This window comes from Mustela nigripes, chromosome 14 (genome assembly GCF_022355385.1).
Source record: "Mustela nigripes isolate SB6536 chromosome 14, MUSNIG.SB6536, whole genome shotgun sequence".
Taxonomy (NCBI): Eukaryota; Metazoa; Chordata; class Mammalia; order Carnivora; family Mustelidae; genus Mustela; species Mustela nigripes.
This window is the reverse complement of record NC_081570.1, coordinates 84,410,155-84,434,781: the sequence shown is the minus strand read 5'-3', so window position 1 is coordinate 84,434,781 and position 24,627 is coordinate 84,410,155. Positions and strand designations below refer to the sequence as shown.

Sequence of the window (24,627 nt, the reverse complement as noted above, 5' to 3'; positions counted from 1 at the left end):
GTGAAGAAATGGATATATTAATTAGTTTGATTGTGGTGATTACTTAACAATATATATACATAACAAAATTATTATTTGCAAATTATACCTCAGTCAAGGGTGGGTAGGAAAGCGATGAGCCAGTATCTGTCCAAAAAGAAGACACTATTTAGTTTTAATAATCAAATCTCTTTTTGTCAAAAGAGAATGGGAATTTCTAAACCCCAAAACTACCTTTACGTACCAAAAGCAAAAGTTAAAGATTTGACTATCATGAGCCAGTATTACAGAGAACACAAGATCTAATGTAAGAGGAGGAACCGTCAACCTAAGGGAGGAGAAGGTGCATTTCTGGGCCTAGGGAGTGGGAAGATTGGAGGAGAGCAAAGACCAGAATGGCAGATGTGATCATCTGACTGAGCACCCGAGTGAGGATCTCTGAGAAGGAAATCAGTCACCAGATAATAGAAACTGCATAGAAGTTGAAAAGAAAGTAGAAGATAAGTGGCCTTTACGTCATTTCCATCTTGCAATTGGAAGAATTCAACCTCAGGGCACCCCAAGAGCAGGTAGGGCAGGCAGCAGAGATGAGTGTAATGGGAACCAGGGGACCCTACAGCAGAGCTGGAGAGAACAGGCAGCGCACCTGGGGCTGGCAGGAAGATGTGCGGGAGATTCAGAGGAATTTTACAGCATGTGAGCCTCGATGGAACAAGTCAGCATTGGGTTCACAAGGACATTCAACAGTGATTGTCAGCAGAGCACCCAGGGGAGACCACGTGGGAGAAGCACAGGGCTGTGGAAGCCAGCAAAAATGAAGAGGCCACACTGTAAGACAGACCTGTGGCTGCTCTGAGGTTGCCTCTCCACTTGGGCAGACCGCCAACTGGACTCCAGTGCCATTTTGCCAGAAGGGGAAGAGTGAGAAATTGAGAAAAGAACCGATGGTTTATTAAACATTCCTCCCTCCCCTATTCTGTTCCTGTTCAGTCTTGGATGGATGCTCATGATGGAGTTTAGATCAGTTATGGAAAATAAAGTAGCTGCGTGCTTTATACAATCTAGATTGCAGTATATAAAAATTATGACTTCAATATACTACTGTTTATTGCACTCCCCTCTCATAGCCCTGAAAGGTCTGAATTATGTGAACACAAATCTGTCTGGTACAAAGTCTATGGTCTTTCCTCTGTTGTATTACCTCCCATCACCATTCTGTGACACACCTTATCAGACACCTTTACATTGCTATTTGACAACTCTATGAGTGTAAATAAGTATGGATACAACAGTAAGACATTCAGGACACTGTGCAGCTGGCTTAATAAATGAACCTAAAAGATAGTGCTCAGTGTGTCCATACCAACTTGCAAATAAATCTCTACTAGAGTGCCATGAAGTTCTATCTTTGATGCTGTGTAGAGTTAACAAGAAGCTCAGAGAAAGAACAAAGATAATAGATGTCATCATAAAAGTTCAAAATGGCATTGGCAGGGTGAAATATTAATTTGAAAATAATTAAGAAGTTTGACTTTTTGAGTAATCCTGGGAGTCCAAAGTAGGGGAACTTGCTAGGGCATCACTCCATGAGAGGAAGTCACAAACACTCTGACCAGTACTGCTATGTAGTTATTGAAAAACAAAAGCCAAAAAACCTATTCCTTTTTTAGGCTGTATTAATCAAAATAGTCAAAACCTGGAAATCAGCTTAAAGATGATCCATTCCTAACCAAATTATAATATACAGATCCATGAGTAAGACCATAAGGTGCAATCCAGAAAAGTAAGTTATACCCTCACCTGGTCAGGAGATATGCACCCCTGACCATATCTCTGTTTTGGACTCTACATTTTGGGAAGAGGACTACAGTACGTCAAAAGCACTGGAATGTCGTGTTGCTGAGGAATCTGGCCACTGAGTTATTTCCATACTGATGGGTGGAATTGAGGTCATTTTGTCTGTAGGAAAGAAGAGCCAAAGCATAAGAGTAGAGGGCAACAAACAGACTGCAAATAAACAATTAGTGGCTGTCTTTAGACAGAGAACTTAGAAGAAAGAAAACAAAAGCTACAAAATGGCATAAGGAAAAGGTGAAAGGAGCCTAGAAACAAGCGAAGGAACCAAGTTCTCCGCATGCTCGGCCATGACGCCACCACGTACCTAATAATCCCCACTCACCAGGCGCCCTCTTCATGATCATGCAGCGCTGTAGGTCCCGGACTTCCGTGTTCTTCGGCCTGGCGCTGACTTAACCCTTGCAGTTACCAGGCACTTACTGTGAGCCAAGCTCTGTACTGAGAACTTCCCCTATCTTGTGTCTTTAGTCCTTCCAGTACTGTGCAATGATGCTTTGGTGATCATTTACATTTTATACAGAAGGAGACCGAGGCTTAAATATTGGATAACTTGTCTACGTGAGCGGCAGAGCTAAGAACTAAACCGGATCTTACTGATTGCAAAGTGGATGCGCTAATCACTAGGCCACAGTTACCTCCTCCATTGGACCAGTTTTACAAATCCCAGAATGTTTCTTTATTCACACGCTGAGCCCATATTGATTGAAGGTAGTGGTTTTCTTTTAACACCATGACAGATTACCACACACCTGGTGGCTTAAAATTTACGATCTTGCAGTTCTGCTGTTCTGAAATCCAGCATGGGTCTCACTAGGATAAAATCAAGGGTCAGCCCAGTTACCTCTCTTCTGGAGGCTCTAGGGGAGAATTCATTCTTGGATTTTCACAGCTTCTAGAGTCTGTGTGAATTCTTTGGCTTGGGGCACTCTTCTTCTGTTTCATAGGATTGGCGCATGGACATCGTTAGGGAGCTGTGTTCTTCCCATCATAGGTGCCTGCCCTGTACCAGGTATTGCTCCAGGCACTGTGAGATAGACACGGAGGAGAAAGACAATAGCAGGTAAACAAATACATATGCCAGACAATTTGTGTGGCAAAAGCTTAAAGCAGTATAATCATCTCAGTAGCCGCAGGAAAAGCATTTGACAGAATTCAGTAGTCATTCCCCCACCACTTCCCTTTGCTGGGAACTCTCAGACTCCTTCTCCTGGATCTCACTTTAGATGTCTCCTCTTAGAGAAACAGTTTCAGGTGTATAGTCAGTGCTTAACAAACACAAATGTTTGTTTTTATTTTTATTTACTTATATAATTAGTATTTTAAAATCATACGGTACTTTCTCAACTTAGACAGCAGATGGATGTTTATTATCACAGGTGAATCAATTCACGCTTCTGAAGAACATGGGCATGGTGATTACACTTTAGTAAAAGCAAACAAATAAGCAAAACCCCTTTAGGTGTATGTTAGTTGCTGTATATATTTGTATAAACAAGGAGAAAAGTGTAAAAGAACATATACCAGACAGTTAGTGGACAGCGGCCGATCAGCTTTGGTTTCTGCATCTTTGTGCTGATAAATGCTCACGGAATGGGTGGACGGGGACCGCTAACAAAGGTTAAATAATGAGAGGGTTCTGGAAGGTAGTGAGCATCCACTGACCCTTGAGGACTGAGTGGATATGATCTTGCTCAAAACATACACTCTTCTGTTTGTTTTATTTTAGCTACATTTTGACATCTGGTTAACCTAGATGGTTTCATAAGTGAATTAAAAACCAAGAGAGCATAAATAATCAATTTCTGTACTGTACCCAACTTGCTTAATAGATTCTTACGCTGTAATTTCCTCTCCTGCAAATTAGGAATAATAGACTTTCTGTAAGAATAACACAATTAGACTGGTTAAAAGGCACTTATATTCATAAAGTACCCAAGAGTTGTCGAGTATAAGTGAAAACTCTCTAATTTTTCTTTTGTGACATCCATGCAACTGATTATGCTCTAGAAAAATATATTACAAAACATGCTATGATCCACCTTAAAATTGAATGTATTTGAACAAATGTCACTCTTTTTACATAACCCTTAAAATTCAATCATCTTCCTTTCTGGGTCTGGACATTAAGTGGGGATCTGGTGAAGGAAGAGCCAAATCCCAGTCTATTCCTCATACGGAAGCTTCTTCATGAGTCTGCACTGTAGCCAGACTACATCTTTGGAGTCCTTATAACCAATGTTTGGGTCATTAGTGCAACTGGAGCAAACATTCAAAAGAAACCTCAGAGTCATCACCCAAGCTTATAGATTACTCTAAGTCTACACAACTGGGACAAGTATCTGAGATGCCCTTTGAGGATGAGGGGGGAATGCTTTCCAAAACCAGATAGATTCTGTGAGAGATTGTCCACACAGAGAGAGACCATACTTCCGTTACTTCTTATTCCTCCCTAATAGCAGAGAATTAATGTGGCTTCACCCTATGATATTACGGCAGCCTTGTTCCTCCTCTGATTTCCACTCTCTTGTATTCGCTGATATGCAGCTTATGTCCATGGGCTGTTTCCTCCATGCAAGAAATCAGTGAAGACAGAGAGAGAGATTAAGAGGTGCTTTACTTCTCATTTACATCTTTCCATTTTCAACAGTACCACTCCCAACAGCCAAATTGTGTTTCTTCATAATGAGCTTTACCTTGATTCAGTTTTTTTCATCTACAAAATGAAGGTAATGATGAGATCTGACTTATATGGCTATTTGGAGACTTTAATAAGGTAATTAACATAAGATACTTAGAATATTGCCTTGAACAGCGATCACTCACTAAATCATAGCTGTAATGAATATTAGTAATATTAATACTCTTCAATTATCATCCCACATTTATTTTCTCTTAATAAGGACAGGGTATGTTTAGAGTTCTGACAGATGTGAAGAAATGCAAAAGCCAGAATTAATCAACGTTATAGCTGTGTTAAAGAAAACCTCACAAGCAGCCCCAATTTCACTTCCTATTCATAGGCACTAGTCAGATAAGGGATTACTCCATTACATGCATCCGTGGCAACCTGAAATGGTGTGATATCCCTGCCTTGTTATTCGTGTGGGCAGAGCTCTTTAACACCTTCTCTCAGAATGGCAGAAACAGCATTTTCTCTCTCTCATCTCTTCTTGTTTCACCCTTATGTCTACTTATCCTTCGTCACTGAAATTATTCAGCTCTGCCACACCCAGACTTAGAGTACCCAGCCCCAGCTCCGAAGGTCACAGGCCAAAGGTGAAACAATTCAGCTCCCCCCACCCCGCCCCCGCCCCGCCGCCCTAGATTTTTGGGACATGAGAGAGATGGCAAAGGGCTAGAACTTGGATAGATAGAAGCTTTGTATCACATGGGCTGTTTAAATATTCATGCATCCTCTTCTGGCAGCTAACAGGACTGCAAACTTGGCCCAGGAGGAAAAAAGGTGTGTGTGTGGCTGAGGGGAGTGGGGGGGTGGGGGGGTGGAGATAATCACTAAATTTCATAGTATTCTGAAATGGCTGCTGTGAAGGAAAAACTTGAGCGGTGATTTTTGGTTTAATCTCTCAGGCAATTTTTTTTTTTTTTTAATTCAACACAGTGCAATAGGCAAGTGATTAAATGCATTTTTAAGTATTTTTTTCAGAGCGTGTTATCAACGTTAGATACCCACTGACATTAATACCATAAAAACGTATTGGACTGTCAAAGCCACCTCCTTTATAATTACTTTACTAATGACTTGATATATTAACTGACACATTCCCCTTGCAGTCAACAGCTTTGCTTATGTTGTAACATAAGTTTAAATTATCAACAACTGAGCAGTAGAATAAATCAGAGTGGAAGAAAGACCAAATTATTTTTGAGCATGGTGGCTCCCAGTGTGGGGACATTTCATTTAGGCAGTCAGTTGGCACTATATCCTCTTCATTAGCATATGTGAAGACACCAAAAATGTAGGTATCTGTTCATTGTTTGTTTTAAGAAGACATTTTCCCTGATTGTTAAGTTTTTTTGTTGTCCTAATTCTGGCTGATAAAATTTAATTAAAACAAAGTAATTTCACAATTTCTGAAACAACATAAAAGCAAACCTTGTCACTGCACACAACCTCAAATTCTTTCTTCAAAGCACTGTCTGTTCAGTGAAAATCAACTTTATTTTATTTTTTACAGCTATAGTCACAAGTTCTGACTTATCAATTCTCCATCCTCCCAATATGGCATACAAAAATACAAGCATTCCAAATGTGCCTTCATTGGTTTGCCCCTTCTAACAGTAGTGATCTAAGATGTCAATTCAGATAAAGCAATAGGTACATTAATAGTTAAATATTAATATTTCAGTAGGTACATTAAAAGTTAAAAATCAGTTGGAATGTCAGTGCTCAGTGTTTCTAGATGATTCATATTAATAAGAATTGGCCATCAGAAAATATCAGGTATGTAAAATTAAATAATCACCTTTTTAAAATTCTACTTCTAAGAAAGTTCCTTCAAAATATTCTTAACTACAATTAATTATTTGAACCCTGTAGGCATAGATATGTCTATAAATATATGTGTGTACAATATACAAGTATATCAGATATATATTAAGAAAGTACCTTCATGAAAAGTTGTATTTTTCATTTAATGTTTCAGATGTACATTACCAACACAATCAAAGCTAAAGGAACAAGACTTGCTAAGCCCGTTTTATGTTTGGGCTTAATGTGTTTGGCCTTTCTTACTGGACTCAACAGAGTAGCAGAATATCGAAATCATTGGTCGGATGTGATAGCAGGCTTTCTGGTTGGAATATCTATAGCAGTATTTCTGGTAAGTACAAATTTATCTGGATTTTGCTGCATTTTTAATTAACTTCTATAATCACCGATGAGAATACAAGTGTGAATTGCCAGGTTTCCCTAAATGTAGTGTGTCAAATGATACTATGTACATTTTAAGTCATTCATTTCTTTCACCTTCTTCATTTATTCTGCCTAAAGTCAAATTTGGGGGTGAAAAATATGTAAATTCTACACATAAAGGTGAACAGAATATTTTCATATTAAATGGAAATGGGCAAAAACACTCAGTTTTCCTTGGATGGTTTTTAAGACTGGGTTAGTTGGATATTTTAAAAATTTCCTGGGGTCACTTTTCATCCCAGAGTATCTAGAGCATCCCAGATTATCCCAGTGCCTCAGCGTAATACCCTCCATGAACCGCCATGTCACTGTGCTTTGAGAGATGAACTCGTTCCCTTCAGTAACTAAGACTTCATGGGTGGTTTCCAAGACAATACCACCTCAAGTCAGATTTTGCTAGGAGATGAAGAGCATTCGTAGTGATTTCTAATGAAGTGAGCATGCTATCTCTATCCCTTTTATAAAATATCCTTGGATTATTACTACAGGTTTTGGTTGTTGGAAAATATATTTTAGCCTGGCTTTAGAAATAATCAATCCATTATAAGTATGAGTACATAACATTTAACCCAGATGGAAAATGTGTAAACCATACATCAAAACACATTTTTGCTTTGACACATTATAATAGGAAAAAACACTTTATTTCCATTTTGATTACATTTAAATTGCTTCTCATGCTCAACTTCCCTTCTTCGGCTCCTTTCCCTAGTTCCTAACCAGTAAGCAAAAACTTGCATGGACCTGTCCAGCGAACCATTTGTGTGCCGGGCATTTTAAACAGGCCCTGTTTTGTAGGACCTCTTGTGGTAGGGTGCTGACCGACTATGACCTCATCCCTGCCCCAGGCTCTGTGCTGCTTTTCTTCCTGATGTCACTCCCTCTGGTTTGCTAGATGCCTGGGAGACTTAGGCTCACCCCCACCTCTCTCCCACAGATATCTTATGGCCCCGGGAAAACTGGGGCTCAGACTCGGGCCAGAGCCTCTTCCTTTCTTTCACTCACTGCAGATGAAGCGGATCGAAACATTTAAAACAAAACAAGACAAGACAAGACAAAACAAGACAAACACCTTACCCTAAGAGAAGAACTCCCAAAAGTTAAAATTTCAAAGCACTAAAAATAAATAAATAAATAAATTTCAAAGCACTAGTGTCAGATGTAACTCGGTTTCAGCTGCATGGGTCCAAAACCTCTTCACTGGCATCTGCCTCATCAGTCTTCCTACTCATCTTCCTGTGGCTGTGGCCGACTTGTCTTCACTTCCCCTGAACATCATGACCCCCTGCAAGCCCAAATCTAGCAGGCTAGTTTCCTCCCAGTCACTTCCTCATCTGAGAACCAGGTGGTGAAGGAGCGAGACCCTGGGTTCCCCTTGGGCTGGAGCCCCTCTGATTGCATATATTCAGAACACTCCACAGTGGCCCCTCAGACATTCTCATCCACCTGGAAAATGACCTTATGAAAGGTCCCATGAAGATAATGCCTTAACTGTAATAACTCAACAAACATTCGTGCACTCATGCATGACCACTTCTGAGTGTGAGTGCCTGCAGGTTTCGGCACTGTGCCAAGGACTGGGGCTGTGAGGAGGCTCAGATAAACATGATCTGTCTCCTGTGGGAGTTACAGTCCGGTTCAGGGGTCAGACAATAAGAGGTTATTCCCTCCATGAGTCCATTCCTCTCTTCTTTCGTAACAGAAACATTTACTGAGCCCCTGTTAGAATCCAGGCACGGTGCTTGGTGCTGGGGATTAAATCACATGAAAAAGACACACAGTCCATCTACTTAAATAGGTCACAAGATAGAAAGAGTTTTATAGAAGGTTAAATGTAATGATATCAGTTCATAGACTCAGGAGATCCCGTTGGGATTAGGGACAGTCAGAAAGGAGATACGTAAACTTGAAAGGTTTGTAAAGCAGGAAGGTCGAAGGTGGGGGCATAAGGAATGAGGGGCAAAGAGCACAGTGTGCAGAAGCAATATAGAATGCTTCATTAAATTGGCGTTTATGGAGCCTTAGTGTATTGTAGGCTTGGGCACAGCATGTTCACGTGGGGGAGTGGCATTGTGGAACGGCACGAGTCATCCAGCGTAAGTGACAAGAGTGGGAAGTAGAACACAGGGGTAATTATCCTGAATGGCCTTGTAGCTTACAATGATCTGAGCTTTTTTCTTTGCAATGCCAGGGATTTGAGAGCCCTTGTCAGAGTTCGAGTGAGTTAAAACTGGTTGAATCTCAGCTTCTTTATTTACTCCGTGCATGGCATTATGCAGTTTACCTCATTTGGGCCGTTACCAATGTACCTTCCTGAGCCTCAGATTCTTCCTCATTAAATGAGGCTAATAACAGCCTCCTTTAAAGCTTCTAAGGACTTAAAAGTTTAAATGAAATGGTGTATGTTCAACAAATGGACACGTGGAGGACTGAAAGTTTGATTCCTTTCAGCCCCTTTTACTCTATGATACAATCTGTTTTGAAAACAGGTTTGCTGGAATGTGAAACTCCAGGTGAGGGTAGAGGGGGCAAGTTGTGCAGAACCAGGGAAATAAGATGTCCCGAATCAGGCCTCCATGGGCAGAAACAGAGGGAGGATATCCGGGAGGTTTGTGGAGATGGAAGGTTTGGAGTTTGTATGGCACACTGGGGATGACAGGCGAAGGAGAGGGAGCAATCCATGATGGTTCCCGGGCTTCTCATTTGGGTGAGGAGGACATTTATTCTGAGCAGCAACTCCGGCTCTGGCTGGCAATATCCTGGGGTGTCTCCAATTATCTTGCACCATGTGCAGAACTCTGAAATGGTTCCAGAATAGAATGAGCACTAACCGACTCCAAGACTCCATGTCTTGGTTGAAGGCATCCACATCCCCCAGTCACCCAGACCCAATGTCTAGCATCTGCCTTTGACTCATTCTTCTTGCTCATCTCCCACACCAGGCGATTCATCTGGTCCCAGTTTATTTCCACTACAAAATGTCTCCTCCACATTTCATTTCTTGGCCATTCTGACCAACATGTGTACTGTTGGGACTGTACTCAATTTTCGAGATCAGTGCTTTTTCTCTTTCTTCTATCTCTCGGTTCCTAACTGTCTTCTTTCTCACTTCAGACTCTCCTCCAAACACCTCCCATTCTGCCTCTCTCTTCTTTGGAACATAATCCTCTGCTAATAACAAGACAAAACAAAACGAAGTTCATTCCTGTTGCGTTAAACCCAAATACATCCACTGGGCTTCTGGGATCGTCAGTAATCTGGCTGCACCTTCCCATCCAAGTGTATTTTCTCTCCTTGCAGAGGAATCCTATACTGCACATCAACCCAATTTCCTTTCCCTCACAGACAGGTTCTGTCCGGACTTCATGCTTGCCCCAGCAGAATGCCCAATCCTCTGTATATTTTTTAGAGCAAAACAGGGGTCTGGGAGCCACATGAACCTAGGTTTGAATCCTGCTTTTACCACATGCTGTGTAGATGACCTTGAAGAGGTCACTTGTCTTCTCATTTTTTCTAACCTAGGGAGGCCTCCCTTACCTGTATGTAATATGCCCCCACCCCCGCCAAGGAATCCCTTCCTCATTCCCTATTCACTTTTCTCCATAGAATGTTTCAACTTTTAATATACCACACATGATATTTATTTATTTATTTATTTATTTATTTATTTATTGCTGTCAAACCCACCAGAATATAAGCTGTGCATGGAGAAGGCATTTATATGTTTTCTTCATGGAATATTCCCGGTACAAAGTACTGGGTCTGGTAGATAGGTGATTCTCGAGAAATACTTGATGGATGGATGAATGAATGAATGAATGAATGAGTGGGGAACTGTTTTACTACTTTCCAGAGCTCTTTCCAGTTTTAAGTGAAGTCCCATAGGTCGTAAATACAGTTGAGTGTGTGGTGCAGAGAAGGTGCTGGATATCGTGGTCCTCACCTTTGACGACTATTCAGATCCTTTTTGCACCTGAGATTTTTCTCAGACAAGTCCCAACTTGCCCAAGAAGTGTCCCTGATTACCTGGTTCTCCCATTTTTCCCGAATTTCCACTGCCCTCAAAGTTTGGCCTGTTATTTTCTAATGAGGAATTAAATCCTGTCCTCTTTATCACACTCATCCCATGTACATTTTCTTTAAAGTCAGAGAACAGAATCCCCATGCTTAAGAAAATACAAACCAAATACTAGTTGAATGATAGTTGTAGATTGGTTAATATTATTCAACAAATATATGCTTAACAAATATATGCTTCAAAGTGTTTCCAAAAAAGATGCCCAGGGTCTAGTCGAGTAGTTCAAGGTTACTGAGCCATAGCAAGAATTGGTCATGTTATCATATTACATATGAATAATAACAGTAAGAGTAAGAGTTAATAACAGTAAGAGTTATTGGAGTAGTCTTTACTACGTTAACTCAGTCCTCACAACAGCATGATGAGTTGTAGTTATTATTGTTCTCATTCTGCAGGTAAAAGAAGCAGGTCTAGTTATACTGACTTGCTTGCTCAAGCTCCTGGTGAATAAATCAGGGAGCCTGGCATTAAGGCTCAGCCCTGTTTGACCCCCAGAGCCTATGCACTTAACCCCAAACAATACACATGTTTTGCTTGCTACAAGTGAAGAGAGAAAATGACCACAAATAGATTAGATTAATTTATCATCACCACTGGCAAAAGAGCACAAAAATTATACATGTAATGGTGACTTATTAGTGTCATTTTTGTGGGACAGGGTAGAATTATACACATGAAAGTCATTCATGTAAAAATAGAATGTTTCAGAGGCATGTCACTTTAAATTATATAGGAACATCAGAAAATTTGAGAATACTTGGCCTGGACACATGCTCATTCATTAGTCTATCCATTCACTGTGGCACTGGGAATATAATGGTGAGCAAAAAAAAAAAAAAAAAGAGAGAAAGAGAGAGACAGCATCTCTGCTTTCATAGCGCTTAAAAGGAAGCTCTTTAAGGAAGAGATTCATATCAACCAAAGTATTATGCTAACAGATGTGTAATTTCATTAGAAATAGATGTTTTGGTGAATAGCATCGGGGATTGATGTGATCAAAAAAAAACAGCCTGGGGTCAGAGAAAGCCAGTGAAGAAGTGATACTGAGATGAGATATCACGGGTGAGGAGGATATATATGGTGTACAAAGAGAGTGGAGTTCACTATTCCAAACAAAAGGCAGAAAAAGGAAAGCACAGAGAAGGAAGGCTGCAAAGGTGGGCAGGGTTTATACTATTAGAGAAAAGGGGAGCCCAGCCACAGTCGTTTGAGGAAGGGTGACATGATCCAATTTGCATTCTTTTTTTTTTTTTAAAGATTTTATTTATTTATCTGACAGAGAGAAATCACAAGTAGATGGAGAGGCAGGCAGAGAGAAAGAGAGAGGGAAGCAGGCTCCCCACTGAGCAGAGAGCCCGATGCAGGAATCGATCCCAGGACCCTGAGATCACGACCTGAGCCGAAGGCAGCGGCTTAACCCACTGAGCCACCCAGGTGCCCCCCAATTTGCATTCTGGAAAGATCATTCTTTCGTCACTATAGAATGGATTGGAGGGAGACTTTAGAGAATGCAGACAAATGGTGGTGATTGCTTAGTCTTTGGAGTTGGTACTAGACATAGAAGAAAGCAGATATGAGAAATCAAAATTTTTAGGAAGAAAAATAGAGCAAATTGAGTGACTGATTGTGTATAGGAAGTATAAAGAATAAATCCAAGTTTTCAGCCTTATGCAATTAGGGGGAGGATATGTGGGAGCTGTTTTCTTGAAAGGATCCAGAAAAAACAAAAAAAAAACAAAAAAAAAAAACAAGGTTTTTAGCGGGATCAGAAGATAGGCAGATCTGGGGTTTCACTTGAAACATTTGTTAAATTTTTCCTACCTTTGACAACCAAAAGAGTGGCCTAACTTGGTAAAATATTGCAACCTCTTCCCTTAAATATTGAGAAAACTCAGACCTGGAGGACAGTCCAAGAACATACAAGGCTGGGGATCAAAAACCAAGCCTTTTGCTTTTCTATGAACATTTTTCTTTTTTAAAGTTTTATTTATTTATCTGAGAGAAAGAGCGATTGAGGGAGAGAGAGAGCCAGGAGAGAGACAAGCAGACTGCATGCTAAGCATGGAGCCCAAAGCAGGGCTTGATCCCATGACCCTGAGATCATGACCTGAGCTGAACTCAGGAGTCAGACACTTAACTGGCTGAGCCAGCCAGGCACACCCCCTGCCCCCTGCCATGAGCATTTTTCTAATAGGAAATCAGTTCCATACTTAAGAATGTTAGCAGGCAAGGCTTGTTTAATATTTGAATATTGTTCTAAGGAAGATTTGGCAATTTCCTCCCTGGTAATTTAAATAATAACAGTAATGAAGAATAATCATTATGCTAATAGATACTATTTAATGAATATCTACTATCTGTTAGGTGTTTAAATAGTTTGCCTATGAATTCTCAACTGCTTCAGTGGTGTTGTCCTAACCCTCAATTAAGGCAAAGAGATAACTGATACAGTCTTTCAGAATCCCATATTAACTCTAGATGAACTCTTTTTCATCTCATGACTTCCATATGTCTATGTACATACATAGGTATTTCATTTCAACAAATTTTACTTCATGAGAATTTGTCATAATTTTTTCATCTGCCTAAACTTTCCTTAATTTATAGTATTAGTGAAAAGGGAAATATGTGTGTATACTTCATGAAGTGATCATGGAAACTGTTTACTTGTTATGTTGTTATTGGCTAAAATTCTTGATTATATCCTTTGTACTCTAGGCAGTGGTCAGTTGGCAAACTATAGCCCTTAGGTGAAATTTGGCTTGCTATCTATTTTTTTTTTTAATTTGCATTGGAACACTGACATGCCCGTTCATTTACAAATTGTCTGTGGCTATTTTCACACCAAAATACCAGAATTGAACAGCTGCTGCAAAGATTGTATGCCAGCAAAACCAAAAATATGTACTATCTGCCTCTTATGGCCAAAATTTACTGACCCTTTCTATAGGACAATCACTGTTAGTCTTATATAGGGTCATCATTTGATGCTAGGTTTATCAAGTACCCATCTCTAAGCCTGTACCATCCCTTACTTTAAAGCTTTTGATGGCAATGATAAAGTTGATGGGTCAAATTATCAGGCTTTGATCTGTGCTTCTGATCTGTAATTACTCATGGAAATGGAAAGATAATAAGTATTCCACGACTAGGGCAATGTTTTCTCTAAGATAAAGTCTCATAGTATGTGTTATTATTTTGCAGATGTATAAATTTTATTTAAAAACTGGAGAATAACCAAGATCTAATTGGCCTTTGAAAATATTCAGTAATGAGCCTTACTAAAGAAAAGGCTTTCCAATGGAGCATTTGTGAAAATCTACAATGTAAATGTGTAATTATATATTAAGCATTTATTCTTTTAAAAAAATGAATGTTAGGTTATAACTGCAAGTAAGTTCTTTATTTTGGCTTGATAATAGACTGTAAATCCAGAAAAAGAAGGCTTAGGAATATCTTCTCCACTGCTTAATATAAGCAAATAATAGCAAGTAATTTTCCTGTGTTGTTTAATTCACTATTTCTTAAAGTAATTATTCACCTGCTTCAGAAGCTTCTGGAATGTATTTCAAAAAAATGTCAGCTTGTAGGCCCCATCCTTCATCCACAAAATCAAAATCGTTAGGGGAGAGCTTAGGAACACGCACTTTCAACAGTGCTGGGCCTTTATTTTTCTGTAACCTGCAGTAGAGAACCTCTGGTTTAGCTCAAATGCTGTCACCTGTGGGATATAATCAATTGAAACAAGGGTCAATTTCCTTTTGTAAAAGGTCTTCTATTTCGCTGGTAGCCCCAGTAAGCTATTGTTGAAATGCCAAGTATACATGGGATACAATAATAAACAACAAACTAGGTTAATTAAAGGTATGCTACTAAATTGGAAAGCGCCAATTGTAGAGGGTTTATTATGAATGTAATGATCTTGAAGCAATGGGAAATAATTAGCATTTAAATTAAGTTGTAGGTTCGCCACATTAGAGAAATGTTAGCTTGCTACGAATTGTTATAAAGCTATGATGTTACTTAAGGATTGGTTTGAGCATTGACTACAATCTAATTTAATGAAAATTTTGGAATAATGAAATTGTCATTATTAACTGAGCTACACATTATTTGATACACTTTCTCTGACACATTTGTACCAGAATAACTATTAAAATTTATGTAAGATAAACCTGGATGTCAAGTTACATATGTAATACTTAAGTAATTTGAATACTTTATTTCTGTGATTAGATTTATTAAGCTACTTAAAAGGGTCATAGTCACAGGGAGTGTGGCTTTGCTTCAACTGCATTTTTCTCCTGAAATTTTAGGTTGTGTGTGTGGTAAATAATTTCAAAGGAAGACAACCAGAAAATGAACATATACACATGGATAATCTGGCACAGATGCCAATGATCAGCATTCCTCGAGTAGAAAGTCCCTTGGAAAAGGTAACATCTGTACAGGTGATTCATAATTTAAATTCTCAACTGTGATTGTTATCTAGAGCAAATGAATAATCATTCCTCAGAGTTCGTGCACAGTCATGTTTGATTTACTGAAACAAATTTAGAATCTAATGTGGTATTTAGCAAGAATTTAGTCACTAAAGACATCATCTTAGAAAAATGCATATCACATTGAAAATAATTCTTTGAATACCTCATGCTAAAAGCTGAGTATCTATATATGGAATATGTTCTGCACTTTGCCATAACTTTAAGATAAGGAACATAGTGTAATCATGGTCTCACACATGGGTGAAGTCATAAGGTAGTCTTATTTGAGAATACATGCATTTTTTTCATATATATTCCACTTTTCCCATCCTCTATTTATGTGAGAAACTGTTTAGAATAATGCCTAGTACATAATAGGGCTCAATAAATTTTGTTGAATCTCATTATATAAAAATCTGGCAGCATGCTCTCCTAATATAAAGATCATGGCAATCGTGCTCTCCTAATCAGGGAGGTCCTGAGGATCAGGTTGGGCAGAATGGAGCCAGACCAGGTAGCACTCTGAATGGCAGGTCAAGGCTTCATTGGGCATGACAATGAGCACACAAGCCAGGTATTTAACAAAAACTTTTCCTGAGATTTTTTTCTCAAACTTATCTTGTGAACTAGAGAGGGTAATGTTTCTTAAATGATGATGCAACAATGCCCATTTGTAATTAGTTCAGTGATTGCTCAGAGGGTTATTAAAGGCTTCTCATCAGGTCTGTCCATACCCACATTTTAATCAATACATTAGATGAAGAGATCAATTACATGCTTATCAGGAGCTTAGATGATGTGAATTAGTGGGGGATAATTAATACATTGGTTGAAAGAACAAAAGTTCTTGAGAGATTAGATACAATTAACAACTAGAAATAAAGCAAATGTTCTGGGTTTGGATTTTAAAAGAAGTTCATGGAAGAGAGAGTACATTTAGGGTAACTACACAAATGAAAATGGATCAGAGGGTAGAACAGGTTACCATCTGGCATGTGTCAACAGCCTGTTAAAACTGCCAAGAGTTATATGATCTTAAGTTCCACTTAGGGAGAATAATATCCTGAATGAGGAGATTGATGGTTTCCTCTGCTCACACTACCTTGGAACACCGTATTCTGCCCTTGGTGACATGGTTTTGAGGTGGGCATCGGTAAAATAGTCAGTACTCAAATATTTGTTAAACGTACAAATGCATGTGCCCAGGACAGGGAGTGGACTGAAAGTCAATAGATTATGAAAAACTGTTGAAGGAATAAAAAATGAATAGAGAGAAAGAAAACTCATGGAAGAAGCAATAACGTTCCATACGTATCTGAAGGACTGTTTATGGCAGAGCGATGCAATGTGTTCTAACAGCACCTCGGAGGTTACAATTAGGATGAAAGAAAAGAAGGTGTAAGAGGACAAGTAATGTCTAGAAAGAAGGAAAAACTTTCTCAAAATGAGATGCCTTCCTTAGAAACAATGAAATTTCCTTTTTTTTTTTTTTAAATCCTTTTATAATAAGGATTCAAGAATAAACTATCACTTAACCATGATACTGTGGAGGGAATTCAAGATTATAGTGAGGATAGAGGTACTAAATCTTCATCATAATAATAACAATATTAATAACTGCCTTTTAATGTTCATTCAATATATGTCGAGTGCGATCCAGATTGCTCACATAAATTCCACAAATACACTTCTGTGCTCTGAAAGTGTAACTTTATTCCTTACACCAGTTTTTAAAGCTGGGTGTCATTATAGTGGCAAATGCTGCTCGTAGTCCCCCCCATATCCCTTCTCCCCTTCTTCCTTTTAGTAACTGAATCCCCCAGTCCAATTTTAGCTACATCCGCCACTGCCCAGCCATAGTCTGTATCTCCCCGTGACCACTGCAGGTAGGCGTGACCATGCAGCGAAGTTTAGACCAATGGGATATAAGCAGAAGTGGTCAGTACAGCCTCTGGTTCATCCCTTGAGGACTCTTGTCTCTCTGTCCGTCCTCACCCTTCTCATCAAGTGGAAAAGGTTTGACTGAAAGCAATCTTTAACTTTTTAAGATGACGGATCCACTTTGACAGCCTTAGTTCCTAGATGAGCTCAGGGAGCAGTCCACAGACATGCTCTCGATGGTTCTGAAAAAGAAAGAAACTTCTTTCCTCTCTGAACCATTGGATTGTTTTCATCTCCTTTCCACAGTGGCTTCGCTGGTGCCGGATTACACGAAGGGTCTCCATCGTACAGTTAAGAAAACTAAACTCCCAAGTATTTAAGCGATTTGCGGAAGTCCTCATCATCGATAAGCGTCAAAGTTATGCAATGTGGTATTTCCAGTTACATGTATTTTGTTTAAAACTGAATAATATGTACAAAATTAGATCTTTTTAAACTCAAGAAATAATAGAAAGCAACAGAATTTAGGAAGAGGTATTAGACACATTTTGAAGACAGTGGTCAGGGTAGTAATTAGTCTTCATTTTATACACCTCTGAGGTTAACTCGAACAATAATCACTGTCTTCTCTTTCTTGACATGTTTATTTGTATAAGCATTCTTTAGTAGCCTCCTAGCATTGCCAAATATCCTGATATACCATTATATCCTTTTATATATAAAGTGATCCTTTTATATATAAAGTGATAAAGTGATTATAAATCCCTGTTGTTGAATTTAGGCAAATTTATTCTTATTTACAATGAGTTTTAAAATATGAAAACAAAAATATTCTATTAGAAGCTCTAGAAAATTTCAGTACAACAATTAATTTCATTCATTGTCTTGTTCATGGCAAAATCATGCGCTGTTTTTACTTTGGTAGTTAAGAAGTAAAATCTGATTTGGTTCTCCCCTTTGCCCATCGAAGGGTGTTGGCACACACCTTACTGAGTTCCGACTTGGCTCCCTGCTCTTCTCATCCTGTTTTCAGGCAGAACGCTGTCTGCATGGTGCAGGGTGTGCTCCTGCGTCACCCAGACCACACGAAGATCATGAATCGAGCTACTGGGGACGTATCTCAGGCTTCCCTGTGGAGCTCTGTTGCTGAGACGACATGTACTTGTGCTCATCAGCCGGAAAGGGAGGAAGGCCGCCACTTACGGGAAGCCCACAGTGGCTTTCACTTTCTTTTGTAATGTGGCGTATTTGGAGTAAATACATTGCTTTTCATCAGAGTTCACAATGGGAAACAAGTGAATGCAAAGTTCTTCCCAGTATTTGATCTTAGTAATTGATCATCGGAGAGTGGTGTGAGGTTCTTGAAACTGGCCCTCAGAGGAGGAAACGGGAGTCCAGTATAAAAGTCTGGTGTGCAGACCTGGACGGCAGTTTGAGCACCGTGATGTATCATGCCAAGCTATCATTTCCTGCTTGCCAGTTTTGTATGGAGAAGGCAGAGGGTTTCTTTTAGAAGTTACATTCTTACATAACCTCCTGTGTTCAAAGTACATGTTTCATAAACTGTAAGCTACAGAGTAAATTACAGCATGCCAGCGTTCTTTATTTTTATGCCAGCAATTTATCCCTTAATTATAGGGAGTTTGTCATATAGTTAATTACCATAGTTTATGAGGAAAAGTCATGATTTTTCTGAAAGCTAAGTAAATCTGAACATTCATTACATTTGGTGTTATGAAAAGAATTAATCATCTATGGAAACTGGCCCATCATATCTCATAGTCCACTAAATATTTAAGTTGCCAGTAACTTCATTACAGCTGTTTGTAATATCAAATCATAAAAGTCTAACTGTGTATCAGTAGGGAATGATTAAATAAGTCAATGTTCCATTCCCGTAATGGAAGCCAATAATGCGGTGTGTCAGGCCACAGGTTCTGGAGGTAGACTGGCTGAGAATTTGGGACAATTTTGACCTTGTGCAGCTTATTCAAATACTCTGTGAGTTTTCTCAGTCATAGAATGGACGTTGTGAGAGTTCAATAAGCTGACAGTAAAGCACTCAGAACAGGGTCCGGAACCTATAAAGCCCTTAAGCGTTGCCAGTCATTATTACCATCAAACCGTTGAAATGGATAGGGTAAATCAAGACATGGAAAGTCTTCTAACACATATTGTAAAGGTTTTTTGTTTGTTTGTCTTAATTTTATTTATTTATTTGGGAACTAGAGAGAGCTCACCCATGTGCCCATGAACCAGGGGGTGGGGTAGCAGAGGGGGAAGGAGAGGGACAAGTCACAAGCTGACTCTGCACCTGCTGAGCCCTTGAGCTCTTGGATCAAGTCTTGGGGCTGGATCCCAGGACCCTGAGATCCTGACCAGAGCCAAAACCAAGAGTCAGGCACTTAACTGCCTGAGCCACCCGGGTGCCCCACAAAGTTGTTGTTGTTTTTGTTTTTGTTTTTGTTTTTTTAAGTTGATATATATAACGTGTGTGTATGAGGAAGCCAGTTATGCAAATTACCATACAAGATAATTTCTTTCTAGTAAGATAGAAAAGAGCATGTAGATGAGAGAGAAATAGATACCAGTTGAAAGCAACGTTTAAACTTAAGAAAACAACTGAGATAATAGACCAGATTCCTTTTCTTTCTTTCCCTTTCTTTGTTCCTTTGTTCTTTTGTTCTTTCCTCTCTTCCTTCTTTTCTTTTTTTCTTCTTTTTAAGATTTTATTTTATTTATTTGACAGACAGAGATCACAAGTAGGCAGAGAGGCAGGCAGAGAGAGAGAAGGAAGCAGGCTCCCTGCTGAGCAGAGAGCCCGATGCGGGGCATAGATCCCAGGACCCTGAGATCATGACCTGAGCTGAAGGCAGAGGCTTTAACCCACTGAGCCACCCAGGCGCCCCCTTTCTTCCTTTCTTTTGGCCTTTCTCCCTTCCTTCCTTTCCTCTTTTTTTTTTTTCCTTTCTTTTTCTTTCTATAATGAGTAATTCCTGAATAACTGTGTAATTACAATTATGCTCTTAGGAGGTTCTAGTTATGCTTCCTCGTATTGGCTACCGGTATGTTTGGATTTACTAAAGTCCCTTGGGAAGATTCCCTCAGAGTAATGTAAATCCCTGTGCTCCCTCCTTATGAATCACAAGGATTTAAAAGGATCCTTTTAAGCCTGTTTGGTCTATTTTCGGCTGCTGAGCTGAGCATGGGAACCTTTGCTGTGGCTCCCATGCCTTCATGCCCTCACGCCCAGGGTCCAGCTTCCCTGGACCTTCCCTGGCACACCTGCAGCCATCCCCATTCTGGGTCCCATCTGTCCTAAGAACCTGCACACAAGCCTTATGCAGGTGCCTCTTACTTATAGGATCCACAAAGGCCCCAGGGAACCAGCTTTCTTCATAGATTACACCACTTCCTTTCAGACTCATCCTTTTCTGGCTCCTGCCTTCAAGGACCCATGTATCCCAGACAAAATCTTTAGTGCCACTGGCTTCGGGATGGCTCCAAATACACAAAGATACTATTTACTACTCTTGGGAGTCCAAGAAACAAAAGTCTGACTCTCCTCCTGGGACGTGGAGATGGAGACATTTTCATATTCATTATCTTCAGTTCCTTATATTAGCAAGAGTAAAGTAAGAATTAATATCTTCATGGCTGTGTCATAAAGAGTAAAAACTAGATAGAGTAAAATTTTAGTCATTTCTACTAAATATCATACAAATTGATCCTGTTTGAAAGATGTCACCAAAGGACAATTAAAATGTTTCTTTGCCAATAAAGAAGTTCAAGGTTGCAGAATTGGCTAAAATTCTATAGAATCCCAGTTATAAACCAAAATTTCAAAGAGTAAAAATAGAGTCCTATGAATTTTGTGGGAGATGTTACTATTGTTCTCAAATATTAACCACCTCCTTCCTGCTCCAGTTATTTTGGATTTGGTCAATAACATATGAATGAACCTGATTTATGCCCCATCAATCAGAAACTTGTAGAGACATCAAGAGTTTTTGCCAGCTTTATTGCTCCTGAGCCATTTTCCAGGAAAAGTCCATGTTCCAAATAGGGGCTGTTCCCTTAGCCTATACCCCAGAATGAGAATACACAGGAAGTGGAAGAGCACTCAGCTAGCAACCTGGAGCAGATCTATAGAACCTGACCACCAACATGTGGTGTGAGGGAAGAATACTTATTTGTTGTGGGAAGCCACTATGCTTTTGAGGTTATAATATGGTATATCTAGTGAAAACTAACACATACACCAAGGCAGAAAACATAGGTTACCGATCCAAGATTGACAGCATACTGGCTTCAGACGTCTCTCTCCATAATAGTAGATGCCAGAATAGAAAGGAATAATGCCTTCAGAGTTTTCAAAGAAAAAGTTTGTTACATAAGAATTTTATTCCCACTGAAAAGGTCATTTATGTATTAAGATAACCATAAAATATCGGGTATCCAAGAATTTAGGAATCATGTTACTCATGAAATATTATCAGAAGATGCTTACCAGCTAACTGAGCAACATACCATTATCCAGAGCTTTCAAAAGTTTTATTTCTTTGTAAGAGAGAGGCAGCCAGAAGGAGAATCAGGCTCCTCAAGAGCAAGGAGCCCAGTGTGGGACTCAATCCCAGGGCCCTGTGATCATGACCTGAGCCGAAGGCAGACACTTAACCAACGGAATCATCCAAGTACCCCGGTCTGTAGCTTCCAAATTGCCAAAGTCATGATATGAATGAATTAGCAGAAAGAATGGAAACCACTTACATGAGAATTAATTAGAATTGGCTATGGTAAATATAGTAAGAAAAACAGAAATTATGCAATTTATTTAAAGAGAAGATATATAAGAAAAGAAAATAATGTAACAATGACAAAATGAGACAGACATCTAAGATAATACCAACAAAAGTAAAATTATGATAATTTTCAGATTTTATAAAGGAGGGACTTAATGTCACTGCTTTGTTCTTGACATTGCCAACTAGAAAAATATACATTGAAGCATTTTTTTAAAAATGCTTTTTTTTAAAGCATTTTTAAAGTAATTAAAAACAACATATAAAAGTCCAATAACAAAATATAAAATATCAGCAACATGTGTCAAAAGTTTGATATAGGAAACACCCTAATTGAAATATGGGCAAAGCTCATAAATATGCAGATTATTAGAGATCAAATGCAAATGGGAATAAATATATGGAAAGTATTCCCTGTCACCTTTTTTCCCTTTTTTGTTTGTTTTTCCTTTCATTTATGGAGCTAAAATTGATATATATCATTATAGTACATTCAGGTGTAAACACAATGATTCGATAATTGTGTATATCCCAAAATGATCACCACAATGCGTTAACACCTGCCACCGTGTAGTTACAATTTTTTTCTTATGATGAACACATTATTTATAGTCATCATACTATATTTTATGTCCTCATGACTTATTTTATAACTAGAAGTTTGTACCTTTTAACTCCCTTCACCCATTTTGCCCAACCACCACCCCTTGCCTCTGGCACTTACTGATCTGTTCTCTGTGTATATGAGTTTTGTTTTGGTTTTTCAGATCCCACATATAAATGAGATCATATGGTATTTGTTTTTCCTTGTATAACTTATGTTAGTTAACATAGTGCCCTCAAGGTCCATCCATACTGTTGCGAATGGCAAGATTTCTTTCTTATTGATGGTTAAACAATAGTTTGTTGTATATATATTTACCACATCTTCTTTATCCATTCATCTGTCAATGGACACTTCGATTGTTTCCATATCTTTATAAATAATGCAGCAGTGACCATGGGAGTGCATATATCTTTTTGAGTTACACTATTTTAATTTCTTTCAGGTAAATACCTGGAAGGGAAAATGCTGAATCATATGGTAGTTCAATTTTTAAGTTTCTGAGGAACATTCCTACTGTTTTCCGCAGTGGCTGCACCAATTTACATTCCCACCAACGGTGCACAACTCTTCTCTTTTCTCCACATTTTTGTCAACACTTATTATTTCTTGTCTTTTGATAATAGCCATTCTAACAGGTGTGAAGTAATAGTTCAATGTGGTTTTGATTAGAATTTCCCAGATACTTAGTGATGGTGAGCATCTTTTCATGTACTGTTGGCCATCTGTACGTCTTCTTTGAAGAAATAAAATTCAGATTTTCTGCCAATTCTTTCCATCAGATTGTTATTTTTAGTGTTGAGTTGTATGATTTCTTTACAAATTTTGGATATTAACCTCTTATCTGATATATGATTTGCAAATATTTTTTCCTATTCAATAGGTTGCCTTTTTGTTTTGTTGACGGTTTCTTTTGCAGTGCATAACATTTTTAGTTTAATGTCATTCTAGTGATTTATTTTTGCTTTTGTTGGTTTTGCTCTTAGAGTCAGATCCAAAAAATCATCACCAAGATTTGTGTCAAGGAGCTTACTGCCTATATTTTCTTCTAGAAGTTTTATGGTTTCGGGTCTTGCGTTCAACTCTTACATCCATTTTGAGTTAATTTTTGTGTATGGTGTAAGATACTGATCCAGTTTCATTCTTTTACTTTTACGTGTGGCTGCCCTGTTTTTACAACACTATTTCCTGAAGAGACTGTCTTTTCCTTATTGCATGTTCTTGCCTCCTTTATCATATAAATGAATTGATCATATGTTCATCAGTTTCTTTTTGGGCTCTCCATACTGTTCTATTGATATATGTATCCATTTCTGTGCTAACACCATACTATTTTGATTACTATAGTTCTGTTTTTTGTTTTTTGGGTGCTTTTATTTTATTTATTTATTTATTTGTCAGAGAGGAAGAGAGAGAGAGGCAGGCAGAGAGGCAGGCAGAGAGGCAGGCAGAGGCAGAGAGAGAAGCAGGCTCCCTGCTCAGCAAGGAGCCCGTTGCAGGACTCGATCCCAGGACCCTAGGATCATGACCTGAGCCAAAGGCAGCTTAACCCACTGAGCCACCCAGGCGTCCCAATAGTTTTTTTTAATATAGTTTAAAACCAGAGAGTGTGATACCTCTAGCTTTGTTCTTTCTCAAGATTGCTTTGGCTATTCAGAATCTTGTGTTTCCATACAAATTTTGGGATTGTTTGTTCTGTTTCTGTGAAAAATGCCATTGGAATTTTGAGAAGGGGATGCCTGAGCGGTTCAGTCAGTTAAGCAGCTGCCTTATGCACAGATCATGATCTCAGGGTCTGGGAATTGAGCCTTGTGTCAGGCTCCCTGCTCAGCAGGGAGTCTACCTCTCCCTCTCTTGCTGCCCCCCTCTCTCTCTACTCGTGCTTTCTCTCTCTCTCAAATAAATATTTTTTTAAATGGAATTTTGATAAGGACTGCACTAAATCTGGAAATTGTTTTGGGTAGTATGGGTATTTTAACAGTATTGATCTTCTAATCCATGAACATGGA

The 24,627-nt window shown here is 38.9% G+C and overlaps 1 protein-coding gene across 1 annotated transcript in view; it reads left to right on the top strand.

Annotated features, from left to right (window-relative positions):
• The window catches only part of PLPPR5 (phospholipid phosphatase related 5), a 118,723-nt gene that overhangs the window by 73,714 nt on the left and 20,382 nt on the right, over window positions 1-24,627 (top strand). The window contains 2 exon segments of the mRNA XM_059375490.1: window positions 6,501-6,677; window positions 15,164-15,298. Coding sequence (XP_059231473.1) covers window positions 6,501-6,677; window positions 15,164-15,298 — 312 coding nt within the window.